At 39.3% G+C, this 21,241-nt stretch overlaps 2 protein-coding genes across 2 annotated transcripts; one reads left to right on the top strand and one right to left on the bottom strand.

The window, feature by feature from the left end:
- On the bottom strand, nucleotides 1-9,573 carry LOC310927313 (outer dense fiber protein 2-like; the record flags this gene model as incomplete). The annotated part of the gene is made up of 16 exons (XM_083889607.1): nucleotides 1-174; nucleotides 274-399; nucleotides 1,322-1,484; nucleotides 2,681-2,781; nucleotides 3,221-3,379; nucleotides 4,350-4,454; nucleotides 6,181-6,291; nucleotides 6,490-6,625; nucleotides 7,388-7,497; nucleotides 7,611-7,796; nucleotides 7,898-8,014; nucleotides 8,101-8,172; nucleotides 8,648-8,722; nucleotides 8,888-9,019; nucleotides 9,120-9,243; nucleotides 9,503-9,573. The coding sequence occupies 16 exons, from the start codon at nucleotides 9,571-9,573 to the stop codon at nucleotides 1-3; spliced, it is 1,962 nt and encodes a 653-aa protein (XP_083745733.1).
- Nucleotides 9,574-10,817: 1,244 nt separating this feature from the next.
- On the top strand, nucleotides 10,818-13,048 carry ift22 (intraflagellar transport 22 homolog (Chlamydomonas); the record flags this gene model as incomplete). Its single annotated transcript, XM_083889889.1, has 5 exons — nucleotides 10,818-10,856; nucleotides 12,119-12,201; nucleotides 12,429-12,515; nucleotides 12,612-12,814; nucleotides 12,900-13,048. 5 exons carry the CDS (start codon nucleotides 10,818-10,820, stop codon nucleotides 13,046-13,048), a joined length of 561 nt encoding a protein of 186 aa, XP_083746015.1.
- Between the last annotated feature and the right edge of the window lie 8,193 nt (nucleotides 13,049-21,241).

A 21,241-nucleotide genomic window follows, 5' to 3' on the forward strand; every position in this document is an offset into this window, starting at 1 on the left:
TTATTTAAAAAAACATGACGAGTGAAAATTTGAAGTTTGCTGTCCCTCATCAAACATCGTCACATAGGAGTTTTTCAGGAAGTCAACATAGTTCTGAATGCTTTGTTTGTGGCTCTCTGATTGGTCCAAGCTGAGCTGCAGGTCTTTGAGACGCACCTCAAACCGTTTCTCTGCCTACAGATTCAGACAGAGACAAGTTGTCCACAGATATCAGTCACTGACACCACAAAACAAATGTGTGTTCAGAGTTACAGGGGAAAGAACAATACTCACAGTCTGCTTACTCTGGCGAAGAAGCCTCAGCTCATTATCCCTTTTGTTCTTCTCTGCTTCCAGCACTAGGATTTTAGTCTGCAGAGCCTCTTCTCTGGACAGACCTTGGTCTTTGACCCTTTTCACCTAGAAAAACCCCCACAAAGGATTGATAACACATCCCTTTCCTGGAAACACCAACATTATGGATGATTAAAATGTATGTGTAATGGTGCAGAAATCTGCAACTAAATAATGTTGTTTTGAGTTGCTCTTGTCTGGCTTGACAAAGTGAAGATTAAAGGGGTCATATTATACCCTATTTCTCCAAGTGAACCTAGTTCCCTGGTGTCCTGTGAGAGTCACCTCCCCAGTCTCACAGTTCAGTGTGTCAGTATGTTCGCGGGTGAGTGACTGCACAAACTCTCGTGCCCTGACAGACTCCACCTCCCTCCCTGCCCGCAAGTTGGTGGCGTCATTTGCCGAAGATTCACGAAGTAATTCGCCGAAGATTCCCAAGAGAGTCACAGGAAGCGGCAGTTCCACTCCCGGCCACCACGCTCGCTGATGAGCTCAACTGAACTAAGAAAGTGATCCCAGTCAGTTCGTTCACTCAAAAGATCCATTCTTTCGAACGGATCGTTCGTGACCGACACAACACTAGTGGAGCCAAGAATAGAACCTTTCGCAGACTTCCGGTTTTCGGATGCCGTTGCCCTTGTCCACACTCTTGCGTTTTACGGACAAAGCGGAGCTCTGCGAGACAACAATTCCAGGAATTGAGCGCATTGTGACGTCCCAATGAGTGTGGAAGTCAACATCGCATTATCTCCTGTACTTAGACTGAGGAGGACCACAAAAACATGAGTTAGTCATCTTTTTTCACACTTTGCCGACTGATAGGACCTCCAGAGTCCCAAATATAAGGATTTAAATGATTAAAAAGTTGATTTTGCATAATTTGTCCCCTTTAAGTCATGGCATTTTGTAGCAATCTGGCAGACATTGATTATCAAGAAATAAGATTAGAAGACACCAAAAATATTGATCACATCTGTGTGAGCTGTACCTGTTGTTTGACGTCTAACAGCGCAGCCTCCAGCTGGCGGCCGAGGGCCTGAGACTCTGAGGAGCGCTGATCCAGCTGCCGGTTGCTGTAGGTCAGAGCTTCCTCCTGAGCTGCGAGCCTGTGTACGAGCTCCAGGTTCTCCTGCTGCAGCTTGTCCATCTGTCTACAAACACACACACACACTCAGTGCAATACTGTATAAATACCAACATATTACAGTTTTTAACAGTGAAAACACTAAATTACATTGTCTGAGACAAACGGTCAGTGGCTTAAAACCCTCTAACACCCAGCGCATCGAAGATTGTTTGTGCATCGCTTACGCAAGTGCACTTTGCATTACAGTAATTTCGGTTTGTGCTATAGGGAAAATTCTAACAGTTTCTGAAAGCTGAGAGGTGGCAAGTCAAACCCAACATTTGGTTATTACGGTAATTTCACTCGTGCCTTTCCAGGAAGCCGGCGAATCAGCGTCTGTCACCAGTGAGGCGAGAGTTAGAAAAATGTTCATAGTTTTCCAAATTTAACAAGCAGAAGCTGGTGTTCATGTATAACTACAGTGTTTTGTTTTTTTTTTAAATAAAACTTGTTTTTTTTCATTGTAGATTGTTAATAAACTATTTTAACATGCAGTAATTTGTAAATAACTGCACAATATTCACATTTATTCTGGAAAAATGGGAAAAAGCTCTTATTCACAGGACATTTTCTGGCACTTTTAATGGTTAAAAGTAAGGGAAAAAAAGTCCAGACATTTTGAGGCTTAAACACATGTTTGCACTACAATGCACAGGGGTGCCAGAAAACTCTAGTGTGTCATTTTTAACTGTAAACAAATGACTGCTACACTCAAATGAGTTCAAGCAAAGCTAATTAAGCCAATCAGCCCCACATAACTCTATGTTCATTGCTTGCAAGGAAGGATGGAGTTTGACTGATATGTCCCTGCCCACCACTCTGCACACAAACACTTTTTTTAAACATTTGTATAAGTTATTGCTGACTTGCTGAACTGTAGTCATCTTTTTTCAGAAGTTTACTATTTTTCAATTTAGTGTGAAAAATGCATGCTCAGTTGGGTTTTTTATTTTGGCTACTGTGAGGATGATTGGAAACTTGTGTTACAGATTCAATCCTTTTAATGTGATTGGTTGTTTTTTTTTTCCAGAAAAATCAGAGTTTTGTGAATGTAGTTGTTTGACAAGTGGAGTTTGTGTTCACAGTTTAGAGAAAGGGGTTGAAGGCTTCACAAAATATGCTAAAGATTTGTACAGATTTAAATCCAGAAATGATGAAGCCTTTATGTCAGTGTACATTTGAACACTAGGGTAAAAAAAAGAAAAAAAGTAGATGCCTTACCTTTGAACGGAACTAAGTTTCTCCTTTAAATGTAAATTGGCCTCATGAATGGACTCCTTCATTTCCACAGACGATGTCAGCAATTTCTTATGACTCTCCATCTGTATATGTGGCAAATGGAAACCTCAGTATTTTTCCAATTTCATTCTGGTTTCATACAACAAATTGACAGAAAAGACATTTACATTTTTTAAGTCACATGCAACATTGGTCCAAGCCCCATTTAACACTTAATCTGCAAGCCACAGTCTTGCAGATGGACAATGAGCAGTGTTGAAAACAATTAAACTCTGGAGATGCTGGAGACTGAAAATTACCCACACAGCACGACACATGCACATAATGGGTATGTAGGCACACATGGCTACAGCCTATGTTTCCACTGCAATCAAAGATTTCAACATCAGGAAAAGCTCACAGCACGACGAGACAACAGAATTCACCAGAACACACGTGGGGTTGTACTACTGCCTAGTGGTCAGATGTGGGGAAAGTGATCATACATTACATTCTCTGACCATCACAGATCACGTTGCACACCTGAACCTGCAGTTGCCTAATGGATTCTGACTTTTCTGAGCACCTCCTCTCCGAGCGTCGCAGGTTCTCCTGGCACTCGAAGAGACTCTGTTCAGCTGCACTCAGTAACTCGGGGTAAGACTTCAGTTCGTCCACACGTGCTTGCAGCTGCTGCCTCACCTGGGCTCCAGAGAGGGCGTCCCAGAGGGATTTGAGTGTTGGGAGCAGACAAAATATTAAACTGAACACTATTTAATCCTCTCACAGTAAATCATGACTAATCAGAGATGCACATAATGCTTTAAGGAGGCATTATCGACTGTGCTTTGGCAGTAGTTAGTGTTCTAAGTATTCTGCTGTGCATTATTACAGACGAATGGTTGCTCATGCACGTTTGTGAGCAACAGTTACTTTTGTTTCGTGGCTGAAAAAGCAACAGAGACATCTAACAGCACACTGACTGGCCATTTAACAGCATCATGAGCAGTGCAGCAGAGGTGCTCATACTGGAAACACTTATATGCAGCGTCCTTCTTCCGAGAACAGGATCTGTCAAGCAATACTATCAGTTTTGACTGTTTGTGGGTGGGGACAACTGTGTTTTTTGAACAGTTTGTGTTTTTATTCAAGGCCCTGGTATACTTCCAACGCACACTGTGCACATGGCCCAAATTGTGCCCTCAGTGCACAATGCGTAGGCTGTGCATGTCGCCCAGATTTTGGAACTGTGCGCAAAGATCGCGTTGGGTGCGCGTGGATAGCACATGAGCAAACTGAATTTCCGCCCCATCGGTAGGTGGAGTATAAGCCCTGCTCACCAAACAGAAAAAAAAACAGTTCAACAAGAGAAGAAGTAGTCGCCAAGGATAGTCATTCGAGCCTCGACCTGGTGACCCTTGAACTGGCTGACACCCCAAAATGGGATACTACAGGACCCTGATGCGCGAGTATACCAGGGTCCGCGATATGCTAGATTGTGTGCGGAAGTATACCAGGGCCTTCATTCTCCAACCTGTTGTCACTTTATTAGAGCAAGGTTAGTGTTGTCTCCTATCTGTCTTGACATTAAACACATCACTTCCTCTGTGCAGCATGAGAATGTTGCCAGGTGACATGAGATCGAACCATGGGGGAAGAAAAGGGAATTCACCTTGTCAACTTCTGTGTCTCGTCCATCACTCATCTTCTCCATTTCTCTCAACGCATTTGCATATTTTACCCTCATATCATCCGTTTCAGCCCGAAGTTCTGCCATCTAAACAAAAAGATAAATAAATAAATTCAGATGGTGTAATGAAACCTGCTGTGTTTTTCCCTGCAGTGGAAACCAGCAGAGAACACTGCTGCTGAATCGCTCTGCGTGAACTCAATAAAAGTCTGGTAAAGATTAATTGATATAATCAGTATAATCATGCTGGTACTTAGTTTACTACTGCTTCAATGAGCATGATCCAATAAAGAGCAAAAATATAAAATATGAAAAGTAGCATTATACGATTATAAAACAGAATAAAATGATTAGGATATGTGTAGAAAAACAACCGTTGGTCATCTTAAAGCTTAAGATTCTGGTTCATGTTCTCTGGTCAGATGTCCATTATTTGTAATTAGAAACTAGCATCTGTTATTCATCTATACCTGAAAAACAAATTCACATTAACATTAAGCAAGAATTTACAGTCATCGATACGCTATCAATGCTTTGTATGTAAACAGATTGAAACTGACATTTCAGTCAACATATTAAATTACATTTGGAAGCTTTCATATAAAGGACTTATAGATGACATCAGAATCAACTTGGGGTTAAGCGTCTTGTCCAGGAACACATCAGCAGACGAGTGGAGCCAGGGATTTACAAGACCTTCTGGATGGAAAACGACCAGTTCGACCACTGAGACTCACAAGACTCACAATTTAATGACTTCTTGCAGTGTGTTCTTTATCATGTCTTTAAACAGACATGTTCATGTATAATATTATGACTGTCTTGACATACATTGATTATCGCAGAACTACTGTGTCATGATCGTTATCGTGGGCATGCACTTGTACTAAGAATCCCTTAAAGGTGAAGTAAGTAGTTTATAGTGACATCTAGAGGAGAGGCTAATTTACAAAAACAAACCGCTCCTCTGCTCACCCCCTCCCTTCCCTGAGCGCTACGTTATCCTCAGCCGGTCAAATGTCTTCCTCGTTGTCTTTCTCCGTGTCAGCAGATGAGGTTTGTGAGGCGAGGGAGAGGGCGAGCCACCGCGGCTGTAGCAGACGAAGCGGAGAGAGAGGAGGCGGGACTTCCGCTACAAGTAAAAAGACGCTTGATTTGTTCTCTCGCGTTTGTCCTTACAGGCTCCGGTAGAAACATGGCGTCTCGCTGCTAACAGTGGCTATACAACAGTGGCCCGCAACCATGTTATTTTACATGCCTTTTTGAAACACTACGAAAATGAAACAAAAACTATTATACAGCGACTAGACAATGCAGGAGCACATAATATGTATACAAAAGTGGATTTTGGGTTATATAAACCCATAATTACTACACAGTGTCCCTTTAACTCCAACTTCTAACATACATTAGGGGTGGGTCAAAATATCGATAAGGTCATATATCGTTACCTTTCTCGTACAATATAAGAATTGATAGGCCGGCGCAAATATTGATATTTGCATTAATAAATGGAGGCGCTCTAAAGTGAACAGTTTCTGCCAGATTCACTCACATGGCGCCATGAGTCTCCATGAATTTACAGTGGGATAATGGTGGAAAAAACTACATTAAGAGATGCCCTATCGACGTTCAATGTGTAGACTTTATGCACTTTGTTCTCTATGTTGTGAATAAACAGAGAAATTCTGCACTTTTAACTATATGATTGTCGTACGATATATTATCACAGAATGGATGTATTGTGGACCATACTGTGAGGTAACCCCGTGATTCTCATCCCTGCAATACAATGATTTTTGGAAATGTTCACCTGATATTGAGACTGCTCAGCTTGATGTTTCCTCTCTTCGGACAAAACCTTCTCCTCCACAAAGTCAGACTCACAATCAGCCAGCTGCTGCTGCAGCCGAGCAACTGAGGCCTGCAATTACACAAACAAAGTGACTGCAGTCATAGGAATGAGGGTCAAATACAGAGTTCAGATAATCATTGTCACATTCTGGAGGGGGGGTAGGATGGGTGGGTATAATATGTCCATCCAGGAGGAAACAACAACATTACCGATTGACAGTTATTCATTTGACCAGGTTGTGTGTTATTATGCATTTGCCTCTTGTACCTTAAGTGCTGCATTACTGACGTGGAGGTCTCCGTTTTCAGTGCTGAGCTTTTCAACACGTTGCGTCACCGTTGCGTTAGCTGCAGTTCGATCATCCTTCTTCTTCTTCAGTCTCACTGTCAAGTCTGTGATTTGACTGTGGCAATCAGACAAATTGGACATTGTTCAGCAAAAACAGTTGACACATTGATTTCCATCACATACTGGGACACACAAGAGAGAGTGTGTGTGTGTGTGTGTGTTACATGGCAAGGTAACACTTTGTATTACAGAGTTACAACATGCTCGCAGAATGTTAATAAAGTTGTAACAGGGAGGTAATATGATGGTAATCTCATCTGCAATGTTGGTAATGACTAGGGCACTGTTTTGGCAAAAGTCTTGTGATGCAATACACATCTTCATATAGGAGTGATGATATATTCCAATATGATAACCAGGGGGATGTATCTGATTATTCCTCCAAATTAGTCTATATTAAGAAAAGCTCTCATAGTAAAAACAACAATGTTCTATGCATTGATAATAAACAGCTTTCTTTGTCTAATGAGACTGGGGCTGCTGAGACTTAAATACAACACAAAACCAATGTCAACAATACCTGAAAATATCATCATATCTCCATGTGTCATGTGTTGTCTTACACCTCTAGTAATTGTGTGGTAATGAGGAGATACAATTACAGTGACACTATGTTATTTCCAAAGTACTTTCCAGGAAATGAGACTACTGTGGGATCCGTCACTGTAACACCTTTACATGAAAATATTTGTATATGCAGTGATTGATTGAGTGATTACTGTAAAAATAATATATAGTACCAACATATTACTTATTATCACAGTATTGCCATATTGTTACTATATCGTAAAGTGTTACCCTGAGTGAACAGACCAACCTTTTTAATAACTCTATATGAGCTACGAGCTTGTTTTTCTCATCGTTCATCTGTTCCTTCTGCCCTCTCCAGGAGTCTCTTTCTAAACGGGCTTTGACCAGCAGAGCGTCCTTTAGTCCAACCATGACAAAAGAAGGAGAAGGACAGATATTTAACAGTGTGATCATGAATATAGAAACAAATCCTTAAAACCCTAAGCACAATAGCTATTTTGAATTCAGACCTTTTCCTTCAACTGTGCGTAGCATTTCTCAATGGCAGCTTCAAATCGCTCAGCTCGCAGCTTCTGTGCTCGGGCGGCTTTCTTCAGAGATTCGTTGTCCTGTGCTGCCTTCTCAGTCAAAGACATGATGGAAGCTTTTAGATCATCAATCTCCATCTTGTGTTCAGTAAGCGCTCTCTCCAGAGTCTAGACAAAGCAACAAATGTAATGTTTATAATATTGGACACTTTCTTTGAGGCATTTGTCTTGAGAGATGTTTTGATGATGAAGCTCTCGGGTGTTTTTACCCGTAGCTGTGCATTCAGACGACTGTTTTCGGCATCCTTGTTTTGAAGCTGCCCTTCCAGGTGAGCGCGGGTTGCCTCTGCAGACTTGGTCATGTTAACGGCAGTCTTCATGCTCTCCTGTGGACGTCACCACCATCAGAGGCTTTCAATTATGTCATCAGTCTGTAACAGCATCAGTATCATCCATTTTCTTTTATACGTACCTGCTCTTCTTTACGTAGATCCATCAGGTCCTCAACTCTGTTTCCCAGCTCATTCAAATTGCTCTTTAATTTCTTGAAGAGAAACAAAAATCACAATTATCACACTATAAATATTAATTAGCATACATTTTGATGCATTTATGTGATGTATTTTAGTAGCAATTTTACTGATTTTGTCAGAAACCCAAACCGTGACAATAATAAGACCAGCTTTGACAAACCAAATCAGTTTGGCACGACTTGAGCACAAAACTTAACGGTCAAATTAGAGCTGCAACTAATGATTATTTTCATAATCGAAAATGTCTTGTTTTGTCCACAAACCAAAATCATTGCAAATGACCAAATATTTTTAAATGTTAAATTAAATTTTTGTTAAATGGAACAAAGAAAATATTCACTTAACAAGTTGAAAATTATTGGAAGCAAAATTGTTTTTACAATTAATATAGTCAGCAGTTCATGGAATAATCGTTGCAGCCTCAGTTCAAATAGATGTATTGTGTATAAAATCCACTGTCTTTTGCTTTAACATAACAAAACCCACCTCATTTTCACTTTCAGCCTGAGTGATCTTCTCCACTAAGATGTCAATCTGTTTGCTGGCATCAAATCGATCAACCTTCAGAGAACAAGTCATGAGTCACTTATAAAGAAACAGTTTTCCCTTATGAAAACAATGTATTTTTTCACAGCTTTACATTTAAATCTCAAAGCAACCTCAATACACTGCTTATCACCAGGCTCACTGGCCTGATAAATCTTAAATGTAGCAGGCATAACCAACCTCTGCTTCTTGCAGCTGTTTCAGTTTTTGTCGAACAGACTTATTTATCCGTTTAAAATCTTCCAACTTCTCCAGCAACAGCCCTCTTTGCCTTTTTAATCGCCGCTTGTCTATGGCCGACTGTCTTGAATCCTTCAATGACAAAAGAATAGAAACAGCAGTTTTAAATTATTGGGTTGTGTTTAATATCAAGAATAAAGATAAACTTGTATCAATCAATTGCTAAACTTACAGCAAATTTGTGTTCCATTGCATCTTTAAAAGACACAAGTTGTATGGCTGCAGAGTTAGCAGCTGCTTCAGCGTCCATTAGTGTTTTCAGGAACGGGCTCATTCCACCTGCAAAGACTCCCCGACTAAATAAAAACACAGAAAGAAAAGAGAATACTTTAAATTCATCATTTCCACAGACTGGGCAATCATGTTTGGGTCACTGGAGTTTTTTGTCTCGTTTAATAGCGCAAATTGAATATTCAAACCATAAGCATGTTATTGTATATGTCATAAGAAGTTTGTTATCTTTAAACAGTGACTCATTATAAAAGATGTAGGAAACACTGCTTTAAATCACTGAGGCTGTTTCAGCTTGTGAGTGGATGCATCATGGGAGCTCACCAGCTGACGTCAGCCTCTGAGGTTCCTGTCTGGAGACTGCAGCGCTCCTTTCTCACAGTGAGATGCTCCATGGTCGAGCTGAAACCAAGAGGGGGACTTTATAGTTCATCCTCTGGAGACATGACTCTTGTCACTGAACAAAACAACACATAGAATATGTTCAAAAATCAAGTTAAGGTTTGCATTTAAAAAGGTACAGTGTATGATAAAATATAATTTCAGTCTGTTACCACACAGGGCATTCTGCCCCAGATACAAACACCTAAGCTTGAGCTGGGTTTACACGCTGTATGGAACACAAGAATCTACCCATATGGAATTGAAAAATGTTCATAGAGGTAATCTAAAATGTAATACAAGTTTAACTTTAAAACCATTCATTTATCTGAATGTATCTTATTTCAAGACAAGCTAGTGGCTACAGGAGACAACCCAGGGCTTTAATCAATCCTGTTGGGACCTTCCTCAGGTGCGTGTGTAGAGTGATAAATCACCAATATTAAACAACACACAACCACTACATTCACTTTAAGTGGCACTGTTCAGTATTGCAGTTCGTTTTCACACACAAAAAGGGGCAGAGAGTTAAATCACATTACATTTATTTTAGAATTAGCTGAGTCGCAGCTGGCAGGATTGTAAGAAAGGCTGAAAAGACTTGCTGTTAAGCAAGCCACTCCATAGCGACGGACAGGAGCAGGGCAAGTGGCTGCTGGGCTTTACGTTACACGAAAGACAGCAGATATTATCACAAACACATCACATCCACTGATATTTGGTTAACGTGAGGGGGGAAAAAATCAATATTTCCTTTCCAAACAACACAACTACGAACATAAACATTACCTACTCAAGCTTGTTCCTTCTTGTTTCGGTTGTGAACAACGCTGCTCCAAACGGAAGAGCCCCGCCCCCTCGCTCTTCAAAATGATGGAACCGGATTGGTCAAGACTAAGCTGACGTAGCGATAACTGGCTTGTGATTGCTTCATTTCGGGTTATATGGGCGGGACTAAGAGTGATTTAAGTAACAAACAGCCAATGAACGAAAGGGAGTAAAGCGATTGGTTGAAACCATAGAAACGAACAGGAAGTTTACAGACATACTAGCATCGGAAAACATCCCACGTTAAGGAGAGTGTTAATCGTTTAAACATTTTATTGTGCGATTACCAAAAACAAAACCCCGAATATCATTGTTTTACATAAATATACAGCTACACGTAACAGTGTTATTTAGCTGGTTTTTAACGTCCAAAGGGCGTCTTCAGTCAAAGTTAGCTGCACAGCTAATGCTTGCCTGCCGCTGAGTGAAAATGTTCAAAGCAAAAATAATCTTTATTGGCCCCAGTGAGGTAAGTGAGGTCTATTTTACTCTCGATGTAGGTAATTAGATAACAATGCTAATGTGAAGAGTATGTTCTACACGTCTGCATTGCAGAGACTTATCGATGTGACTTATACTAATGGCAAGATTTGCTTCCTTATCTGCGAAGATGGCTTAGTGCTTTGAGCTAGTTGTACATGTCTATTATGCCAAACAACGACAGTTCACCTGTCGTTTTATGAGCAGGAGTTTTTTAAAGCCTTAACATGCCTTGTCTGAACTCATGTCTGTGTTTTTATGTATTCACTATTTTTCTGTAAGATTCAAGAGCTTTAGTTGTCACATGCATCGTTAAACTCATATAAACCACAGAGAAATGTAACCCTGAGTCACTCTAAGACTGTAAACATGCACAAATATAAAGGGGAAAAAGAATAACTATACACACATACTTAGTACTAAGTAATAAAGATACTTTTTTTTTCCCAGATAGAGGTTTATTTTATGTCTCTGTTTGTATGGGTTTGCCTTCTATAGCTACAGTAAGATGTTCAGTGGTTTCCTGAATGTAGGAAGTGTGGCATTCATGTTGACTCGTCATTGCAGGAAAAGCACCAGTGTAACTAATATTTAATAACCTTTGCTTCTTCAAGTCTGCGCTTATTGGAGCGTGCATAAGTTAGCAGGAGGTTTGATATTCGCTGGTTATTCGTTTTCGAAAGACATTTTCTCAATCAACAAATAGACATGTTCCCATTCTGATTGCTGTAGTAGTTGCCAATGGTAGGTGGCTACTTACTACAGGTGAAGTTTTGTTGATGTCTGCCATTATGTTGAAACAGTATGAAATTAAATATTTAAATAATGTCACCAAAAATCAGCAAAAAGTAATTTTCTCATTCTGATTGCTGTAGTAGTTGCCAATGGTAGGCAGCTATTCAACCAAATAAATTACATTTCCATCGTCTGTTTGCTGTAGCCGGCTTGTTGCCAATGGTAGGCTGCTACTTAAGGTGACTTTTGGTGAAACAAGGTGGGAATAATTCTGAAAAACACAGCATCGTCATTTTTTTATTACAGAGTATTTTAGAAGAATAATATTTATAATAATTAATTTCATACTGTTTCACAATAATGGCAGATATCAACAACACTTTACCTGTAGTAAGTAGCTGCCTACCATTGACAACTACTACAGCAATCAGAATGAGAAAATATCTTTTTGTTGATTTTTGGTGAATTTTTTTAATATTTAATTTCACACTATGTATTGGTTTGGTTGTCTTTCAGAGTGGGAAGACAGTTCTTGCAAATGTTCTTTCTGACACGACCGAGAATGTGGGAGGTGAATACAGACCTACTCAGGGAGTCAGGTACAAACTGTCCATTTTACAGTTTCACAGACACTTTTCAACTTAAATGAAAACATTTAAATAAAAAATAACCAGCTGACAGTTTGGAGGACTGGTTACACATTAAGTGCTTACTTGTCTTGAAGTAGGTACATTGTATAATTTACCAAAACTATCATGAGCGTTTAAAGCTAAATGTATGACTCGTGATATGTTACACATATACAGATGTTGTCATTTCTTTCAAGGATACTGGAATTTGAATCACAACCCGAAGGCAGTGGTGACAACAAGACATGCGAGGTTGAACTTTGGGACTGCTCTGGAGATTTCAAGTAAGTTGAATATCGTTAAGATATTTTAAAGTTGGCAAAGAAAACCCAGTAAATTCACATAATTGTTTTGGTGCTTTATTCATTTCCTTCAACTAGATTTGAATCATGTTGGCCTGCGTTCATGAAGGACTCCTGTGGTGTTGTGATCGTTTTTAATCCTGATGTCCCAAGTCACCTCAAAGAGATAGAGACGTGGTATTCGATGTTCATCTCCTCTCAGGGTTTGCTGGACAATCAGTGCCTACTCATTGCTCACCACAAACCTGGCAGCGAAGTGGAAGACAAACGCTTGCCTTTAGGTAATCCCACTGCATTATCAGAGCTGTTGTATAAGTTATTATCATGACCATTTCTCAGCTAATGTGTTTGTTCTTTTTCATGCAGCCTCTCATCTGAGCAGACTGCCACTTATTCACTCCAACGTGGAGGAGGAGACGGAGGATGTGAGGCAAAGTTTCTGCAGATACCTTGGAAACGTTGTAAATACAATGTCAGAGAGTCGAGAGCGAGAGGAGATGTCGATCATTACATAGCAACTATGACTTTTAATATAATATACTGCTCAATGAACAGAAATGTCTGCATTTGCACTCCAAGTTACCTTCTTGGACACTTTTAATTTTCACGTCACTAATGAAACATCTTTATATTTCCCTGCTGTGCATGAAACCTCTTAAGCCTTTCAGACTTTGAGCTAAAGCATCTTTCAAGTAGATGTTCATTTATTGTCTTTGGTAAATAAAATATAGTTTTTCTCAATCTGGGAATGAATATTCTGGAAAAACAACATAAACCTTTGACTATATACAAGTGTTGATTTGCAAAACACTTGAAAAAGTTATAATGAGAGGTGCAAAGCGGAAAAAATGTCCAGTATTGAGATATCATAATTCATTAGGGCCTCCTTTGCCAATTAACTCTCCAGTGCATTTACACCAAGCTCTCTTTCAGATGAGGGAACTGCTTAATTATTAATAATAATGATAATAATAATAATAATAATAACTGAGTTATGATCATTTATATTTAAATTAGACACAAATATGAGAGATTAATTGCATTGAGTAAAGAGTGGTCTCTGCATATGCATACAAATATACACTTCCTTTCATTGTGTATGAAGTGTAATTAATAACTTTTGAAGCATGACATCTGCACTTTCCAAATCAATCTTCTCATAGTTATTAGAACGATAGAAGACAGTTTATGTTTATGCTTCAATAGCATGTTACTTCTGCGACTCTCATAGTTTTGTTTCTGATTCGGTAAACTCTATATTTACAACCTTTGTATTTGTCACACTGAGGACTGAATATCCGAGCTAAACAAACTCACGTGACAAAGGACATTTAAAAAAAAAAGTGAGTTATTAATGTACAATTCTTTCTTAGAATGACTGTAAAGATGCAGGCTCCCCTTCTGCCAGTTAAACATATAAATATAAGGTGCATATGATTTATGTGTGTGTGTTGCTTTTCAAAATAAAAGTCTAAAAACCAAGAGGGAAAACATGTTTCAGCGTAATATATTAATGCGAGTCACATAATCGATTTGTGCTAATTCTTGCTGTGTAGGAACACAACATAATTAATCTGGAGAAAACACATGAGAGAGAGAGAGAGAGAGAGAGAGAGAGAGAGAGCGAGAGAGAGAGAGAGTGCAAACGCACGTCAATGCTGCTCAGTTTTCCACAGTGCCAAAACACAACCCTCCCTCGCAAGGTTAGACATTTTATTTTTCATTTCTTTTTAATCTTGACATTGGAACTGTATATAGATCACCAGCAAAATAATTTCCTCCTTGGGCGAGAGCCTACTAATGTGAACACTTGGGAACCTTGTGCCGCTGACTCACAGCTTCGACATTGATAAGCAGTGGATGATGAGATTTCCCCTACATTCGAGCAGATACCATATCTCCAGCTGCCATACCACCTTACTATAGACAAAGGATAACAGCAGATATTTAATTAAATTGAAACCGCTTAGAAATCAATGAAACTCCCCAGTCAAATGGCCCATTTGCTTTTCTTGGTTTGAAACTGTTTCCCTCTAACCCTTGTTTGTGACGTACATAGAAACCCATAATTAGGTGTGCTAAGGTGTGATTATTCCAGTACTAGCCTTTAATAACATGGGCTTGTAAAATAGGGGTTATTATGAGATCTGTATTTGAATGTGCGTGCATGTGCACATGTTCTTGACTGTCACAAAGATTACTAAATGATTAGTCACTTCCGTGACTCATCCTGCAACCCACTTAAAAAACAAACAGAAAAAAAACACTGGTGCAGTGACAATGTACAAGTTAAAATGCAAGTTTGACCGGTATTTATTCAGTAAACACCCAACTATGATATCATATTTGAAGACGGTGCCATTAGTTACATTTGACACTGTAACAATGACTTGAATTGGTGTGATGAGATTTTATAGGATGAAGTGCTCTAGTTTGCTATACTAACTGGAGTAAGAGTGGGAGAATGAGCTGGAAACGTTCTTGTGTATTGTATAAAATTACACAGTCCCATTTTAAGTTTTGTAAAAGCACAGTGAACAGTTTTTTTTTAGTTTTTTTTTAATTGCACTACTCCTTTCAAGCCTTTTGCACCCTGTTCGATAATTCTTTGGCATTGTCTTCTGAGAGGCTGGATGTTTTTGTACTTTTTATTTTTTTTATATATACTTGTTGCTTTATGAACTTTTGTGTAAAGCACTCTGAGCTTATTCATCATGGAATAGCAACATATATTGCATTACCTTTCCTTGCCTCTTGGGGGAGTTCTTCAACTCCCTAAACCCTTGCAGGTTTTGGGGATTTCATAATTTTAAACAAAAGATACACTGACATACCTTATTTTGAGCTCTATACACTGAATGAACAGTTTAAAAAAACAACAACAAAAAAACACTTCAGACAATAACAGGGACAAAAAAACAAACCTTAGATTCCAGTGAGAGACAGTATGGCAGCCTGTCAAATTATTTTTGTGTATAATCAGGAGCAAAATGTAAGGTTGGCAGAGTATGTTTAGAGGGAATGTTACAGTAAAGCGTGATTGACAACAATTTTAAGCACTTTCAATCAAGAACTAGTCTTAAATAGTCTTGTGTCTGTATGGTTAAGGTGAGAACACACAAGGTTAACCTATTAACACAAGCAAGTTAATTCATTAGCTACGGAGCCCCTAAAAGGACATGGGGAAAAGAAGAAGAAGAAAGAAACGTTTCTGGTGCGCACGAGATACTTTCGTGCGCTCACAAGATAATTTTGCATGCTCACGAGATACTGTTACAGGCTAAGCTAAGCTAAACTAACCAACTATGTGTGTGAGTGCGTGTGACGTCAGTGAGGGAAACAGGAAGTGTATGTGCCGTGTTGTTGTTGTTTATGTTGGAGAGCCGCAGGCAGAGACTGTCACGCTTCATACTGTAGCTTGGTGAATGTTCCCCCCTTTACGAGAGAGTCTCATTGTACCCAGAGAGGCTGTGCATGCAGTACTGAAATTAAGTGTCGTGTTCAGTACTGCAGGATGATGCACAGCTTCACTGGACAATAATTAGGTTTTCTTTCTGTCATGTAAACACATTAGTCGGACTAAAATCGTGCTAGTCTTCGTCGGACTAACATACCTACTAATGAGATTCATAGTTTCATAGGTTCCTCATGTATGTATAAACACAATTTCTTCTCCGGTCTTTGACCCGTAAATAGAAAGAGGCGACGTATAAACTGCAGCACTGTTGCCGGAAAAGAACAAACACGACAATATCAGCGAGAGTGAAAGCTATGGAGAAGATCCACTTTTAGACTGATGAAGAGACAAGTACAGCAGGTAAGAAACATACAGAACCACAGCACAATCCATCTCACAATCCATCTCGCAGTTCGCTGTTTGTTTTTCTGTGACATAAAGGTCAGCAGGACTCGGCAAGTTGCCACATTATGACGTGTTTCCGGCTCGACTCGCCATGCCTCGGCACAACACGGTTAAGTTGCTGCTCTAGCGAGGTTCCAAGCAAGTCACAGGAAGAGACGTCTGACACAAGTATCAAGCCGAACAGTAGATCAGTTTAAAAGACTTAACAATCCTGAAAACGTGGGTTAATCTCCAACAATTACCAACGAAATGCCTAAAATCTCAATATTTAACAGAGGAGTCTGGTGTATTGAGCGACAGCACTGCGGATAACGACCTGCACAACAGCACCGGTCTGAAACAAGTACTGAACAAATACTTTAATTATCTGATTCTAATGATTCAGGTTGACTGAAAACAACATGCAGCCGTGCAGTGATGGAAAACCAACCTAAAATGGTTTTCCATTACATTGACCAAAAAAAACTTTTTTCTAACGATAGTAACTAACTTAAAAAAAAGATTCCTTGGTCAGATGAGTTTGCTGAACGTGAACTTGACAATGGTTCTAATCTAGTGGACATTTGTTTGAAATTAAAACACACTACAGCTTTGACTAATCCATACTGTTGGTATCACTTTTCTAATACAACTGCTTGCATGATTTTTTACTAAGAGCAGGATATGGAAATGCAAAATAGAATAATTTGTTGCTGGCTTTTAGACCTTCTAATAATTAACTTCGGGAGTGCAAACATTAGACATCCTTTGGAAATCTCAGTGGTCCAAATGCATTAAGCTCATTCATTGTTAGTTCCACACAATCAAATATAAGGACTATGTGAGTCATAGAAACAGACATGAATATACGCAGATAGACAGGAAGCCAAAAGCAGGCATGAAAGGAGGCTGTGAGTAAATTTCCCCATTCATGGTCTAAAATGACGAGAAAATGCGGATGAGATTAAAACAAATGACATCTTTACCTCAGCTTTGGCAAGCAACAAAAACACACATTTGATGACAGAGCAGCCGCATACAGGCCAGTATAATCAGTCTCATCCCTCCGCAGGGTATGAAGACGGATTAGGACATCATCCAGTTCTCTGCTCATCTGTGGGCAAGTGTCAAATTGATTGCCAAGATCGAGGTGATGAAGTCATTTGTTTGAATCTCACGTGTAACCATTTCAGGAAATGAGACGCCAAACAGATTTCATTGCATGACTCTTCTCTACAATCATCGTCATCCCAATCAGTCTGTTTTAAATCCGGCCCTGTGCATATGCATCTGTACCTACATATCCAAACTCTGAGGATCATTTAAAAGATATTAAAAAAACCCTCTTAAATACGCTTTATTAGGTTGTGCTTGATTGTGCAGAATCTATCTGTGGGAATCTGTGCTTGAGAGAAGGAATTATTGTGTGTAATGGCAAATCACATTAAGCTATAAAACTCAAATTAGGAAAACTGAAAGAAACACTGAGCCAAGCTGTAACCTTATCATTAATAGTTTAATTCAAGCCTTAAACTGTTTCAAGACGCAGTTAATCTGTCTAATGTGTTTCCCCCATTAATGACTCACATTTTTATTTATAAAAGAAAAAAAAACAACCTTGATTTGGATGTCACTTTTGTTTTCTCACTAATGTAACTGAGCACAGTGTGAAGAACAGGGCTGGAAGGCACAAGCAACCATGGGTGGATTTTGAAAATAAGGGCTTTATTTACCCACAAAATGAGGAAAATAATTTGACAAAAACGAGTTGTGGGCAAAATAAAAGTAAAGCTCAAAAGGAACTCATGGTCCACTCATGGTGAAGCAAGTCTCACTGCTAGTCTCACCCACTGGTTATCTTAACACACTGAACACGACAATGGATGTTCTACTTTAGCACTGAACTTGAATAAAAAAATAAACTGAAGCTCAGCTCCAATGTTGAACTGTCCTTTGTGTGCAGCATTTAATCATGCATGCAGGTATATAAAGGGAAAGAGCATGATGATGATTACTAAGCAGCCCCAGCTGCGTCAATTAGCTCACCTGTGACTGCTTTTAGAAGCCATCGTCACACCTGCTCTTCTCTACTTGCTGCTGACTACACACCGTGCCCACCTCCACACACACGTGGACATATAACAAATGACAAAAACGGGACAGAGGAAAAAGACAGGAAATATATATACCCTATCATTGAAAATAAAACTGACTAAAAACCAAATCTGATAATGCAAATATGTAAATAAACTCAATCCCGCCACTTCATTGGTGCGGCGTCATCAGTGTAAAGTGTTAAGGCCACAGCATACTTCTCCGACTGCGTAAAGCCTTATCCAACTGCGTAACCACGGAGACCCCTCGAGCCTTCATAGTCCTCCGTAGTGATACGCACTGCAATTTTTTCTGCCCGATCAGTAGGGGTCGCTACGCAGGGTTGTTGTGCTTCTTGCTACAGTGAGCAATGGCGTCCAAGAGAGAAAGACTGTTGTTGCTGTTGCAGCTGAATAACATTGAAACAGGTGGTTTCTCACCTGAAATTAAAACCTGAAAATTGTCCCGGAACACAGTTTTAAGATCCTTTGAGGCGAGAAATTGGCCATTTAGAGTCTAAACGTGCTGTGTGTGTTAAGATATGAAGTATTTATAGTTTGCCAGCAACGTTGTCGGTGGTGATCAGCTCTGCCTCTGTCGACCCTCGGCGCACAGTGGCCGGCACAGAGTAGCGCTATCTCAGCCTGTCCTGAGGACCAATCGCAGACCTTGCTGTCTCCGTTGTCCCTTGACGGAGTGACAGACACGACAGACAGACTCTCCGACCGACACAAGTTTCTGATCAGGGTCTGCAGGTTTCAACAAGTCAAATTTAAGACTTTTTAAGACTTTTTTTTAGACCATAATGAATACAATTTAAGACTCATTTCAAATCCATACTGGCAAAAAAGTACAAAAGACATGAAGAAAAATTGTAACCCACAATTCATGGAAAATTGCAATTTCGGCGTAGCTGTGAGGTTTCATGAAGTTTTCTCCGCTGCTATGCTAAGCTGTAACACACCGCGGCGCGCGCATAGCACACTATAGTTAGTGCTCGATAAATTCTTACCGGGCAGCGCAGGTGGCCTACTTTAGTTCCGTGTTGTAGTTACGTTATCGCATCCTCAAAAATAGAAACATTTCAAAGCGAGACTGAAGGTTATGCATGTTTTAAATAAAAGTAACGTTAATAGATTTTTAAGACCTTTCAAAATTGTACTTAAGACTTTTTATGAGATTCTAGGAGAATTTAAGACATTTTAAGGCCTTAAATTCAAATGATTAGATTAAAGACTTTTTGAGACCCCGCGGATACCCTGCTGATGCAGCTTGTTGGTTGCAATCAGCAGTGCTGTAGAGAAACACACCAGACTCCTCTGTTAAATATTGGGATTTTTTCGACATTTCCCTGGTAGTTGTTGGAGATTAACCCACGCTTTCAGGACTCTGCCCACGTTCAGTATAGGTTCTATTTTTGTAGATCATGCCGTGCCGTGGCGAGGCAAGTCGGAACCGTAACGGAAAAGGGCCATTAATAAAACCATCATGTCCATTCAGTTTGAAACAACAGCTTAGGCTGAAAATAGGGAAGGCTCATATTTGACTTGACTATTATAGCCCACTTTAAGTGATCATGGAGGACGTTGTGTTCATGTACAGCAATTTTATGCATCTGCAAAAATAACACAGATAATAATACAACACAATAACAATTCTGACTACTGATCACACGGAGAATCACAGCATCATTATGAAATGTTTATAAAAGCACATGTGGCAAAATGGATGGATGGAACATGTAGAGAGATTGAAAAATGTTCAACACTGCATGCGCCAATGCATGAAGTCCATATCAGTCTCATCATTTTCCTTTGTTTTGGTCTTTTGATTGCCTTCATCTCGGTCTCTTAGCTGGAATGCGAGTACAAAGTTAACTCCAAAAATACCCAAAACATTTTGAAAATCTTCCAAGGCAGCTGCCATTCCTCTTTTAGACAGAAAAAGAGGCAGAGAAAAGGCACAAGGGAAAGAAAAACCTGAAAAACGAAATCACTTCAAAAACATCCCCAACCACTTCATATCACAGACATGTTGATTCACTATTATATAATAATCATCTTTTTACTAGACATGAAAAAGATGCAATTTTTGCAGTCTTTTAATCACCATGGCAATTTTGGCTCTGAACCTTGTCACGACCAGATTATGTTATTAATATGCCCCATAAAGGCTCTGCCATTTTTTTTTAATTAATGATGATGACATTGAACAAAGTCTGGTGATGACAGCAGAGTGCTAATGAATTCACAAAATACATTTCCCTCCATTAATCCACAGATTACAGAACAATATTTGAGAGAAATGGTGATTTAGTGTATGTCGAAAATGTTTTCGAGTTCAGCTCATAAAAAAGTGGGAGCAAAAACAAAAGTGTTGCGTTTATATTTTTGTTCAGTGTATTTTATTTTGTAAGCACTTTAATTTGTAAAGGTTTGCCTTTAATTCAAAATAATTAACGCGAGATTTGTGTCCTTTTTTTCACGACACAAGAAAAAACCCCAACGTTATTAAAAAAAAAAAAACAATTAAGTACGTTTTACTTAACTTACTTTACTTAACTACTTCATTTTTTACTTTAACTTGAGTACATTTTAGAGCAATACTTTTACTTGTTCTTAAGTAAAATGTTGTCAAAGTAGTGGTACTTTCACTTGGGTAGAACATTTCAGAACTCTTTCCACTTCTGCTTATTACCAAGAGCAAACTCATCCTCATTTTTTTGTACTTCTGTTCAGAAACGAATGGAGGAAAATATATTTAGTGAATTCAG

Source organism: Microchirus variegatus, assembly GCF_963457635.1.
Source record: "Microchirus variegatus genome assembly, chromosome: 5".
In the NCBI taxonomy this organism is placed as follows: Eukaryota; Metazoa; Chordata; class Actinopteri; order Pleuronectiformes; family Soleidae; genus Microchirus; species Microchirus variegatus.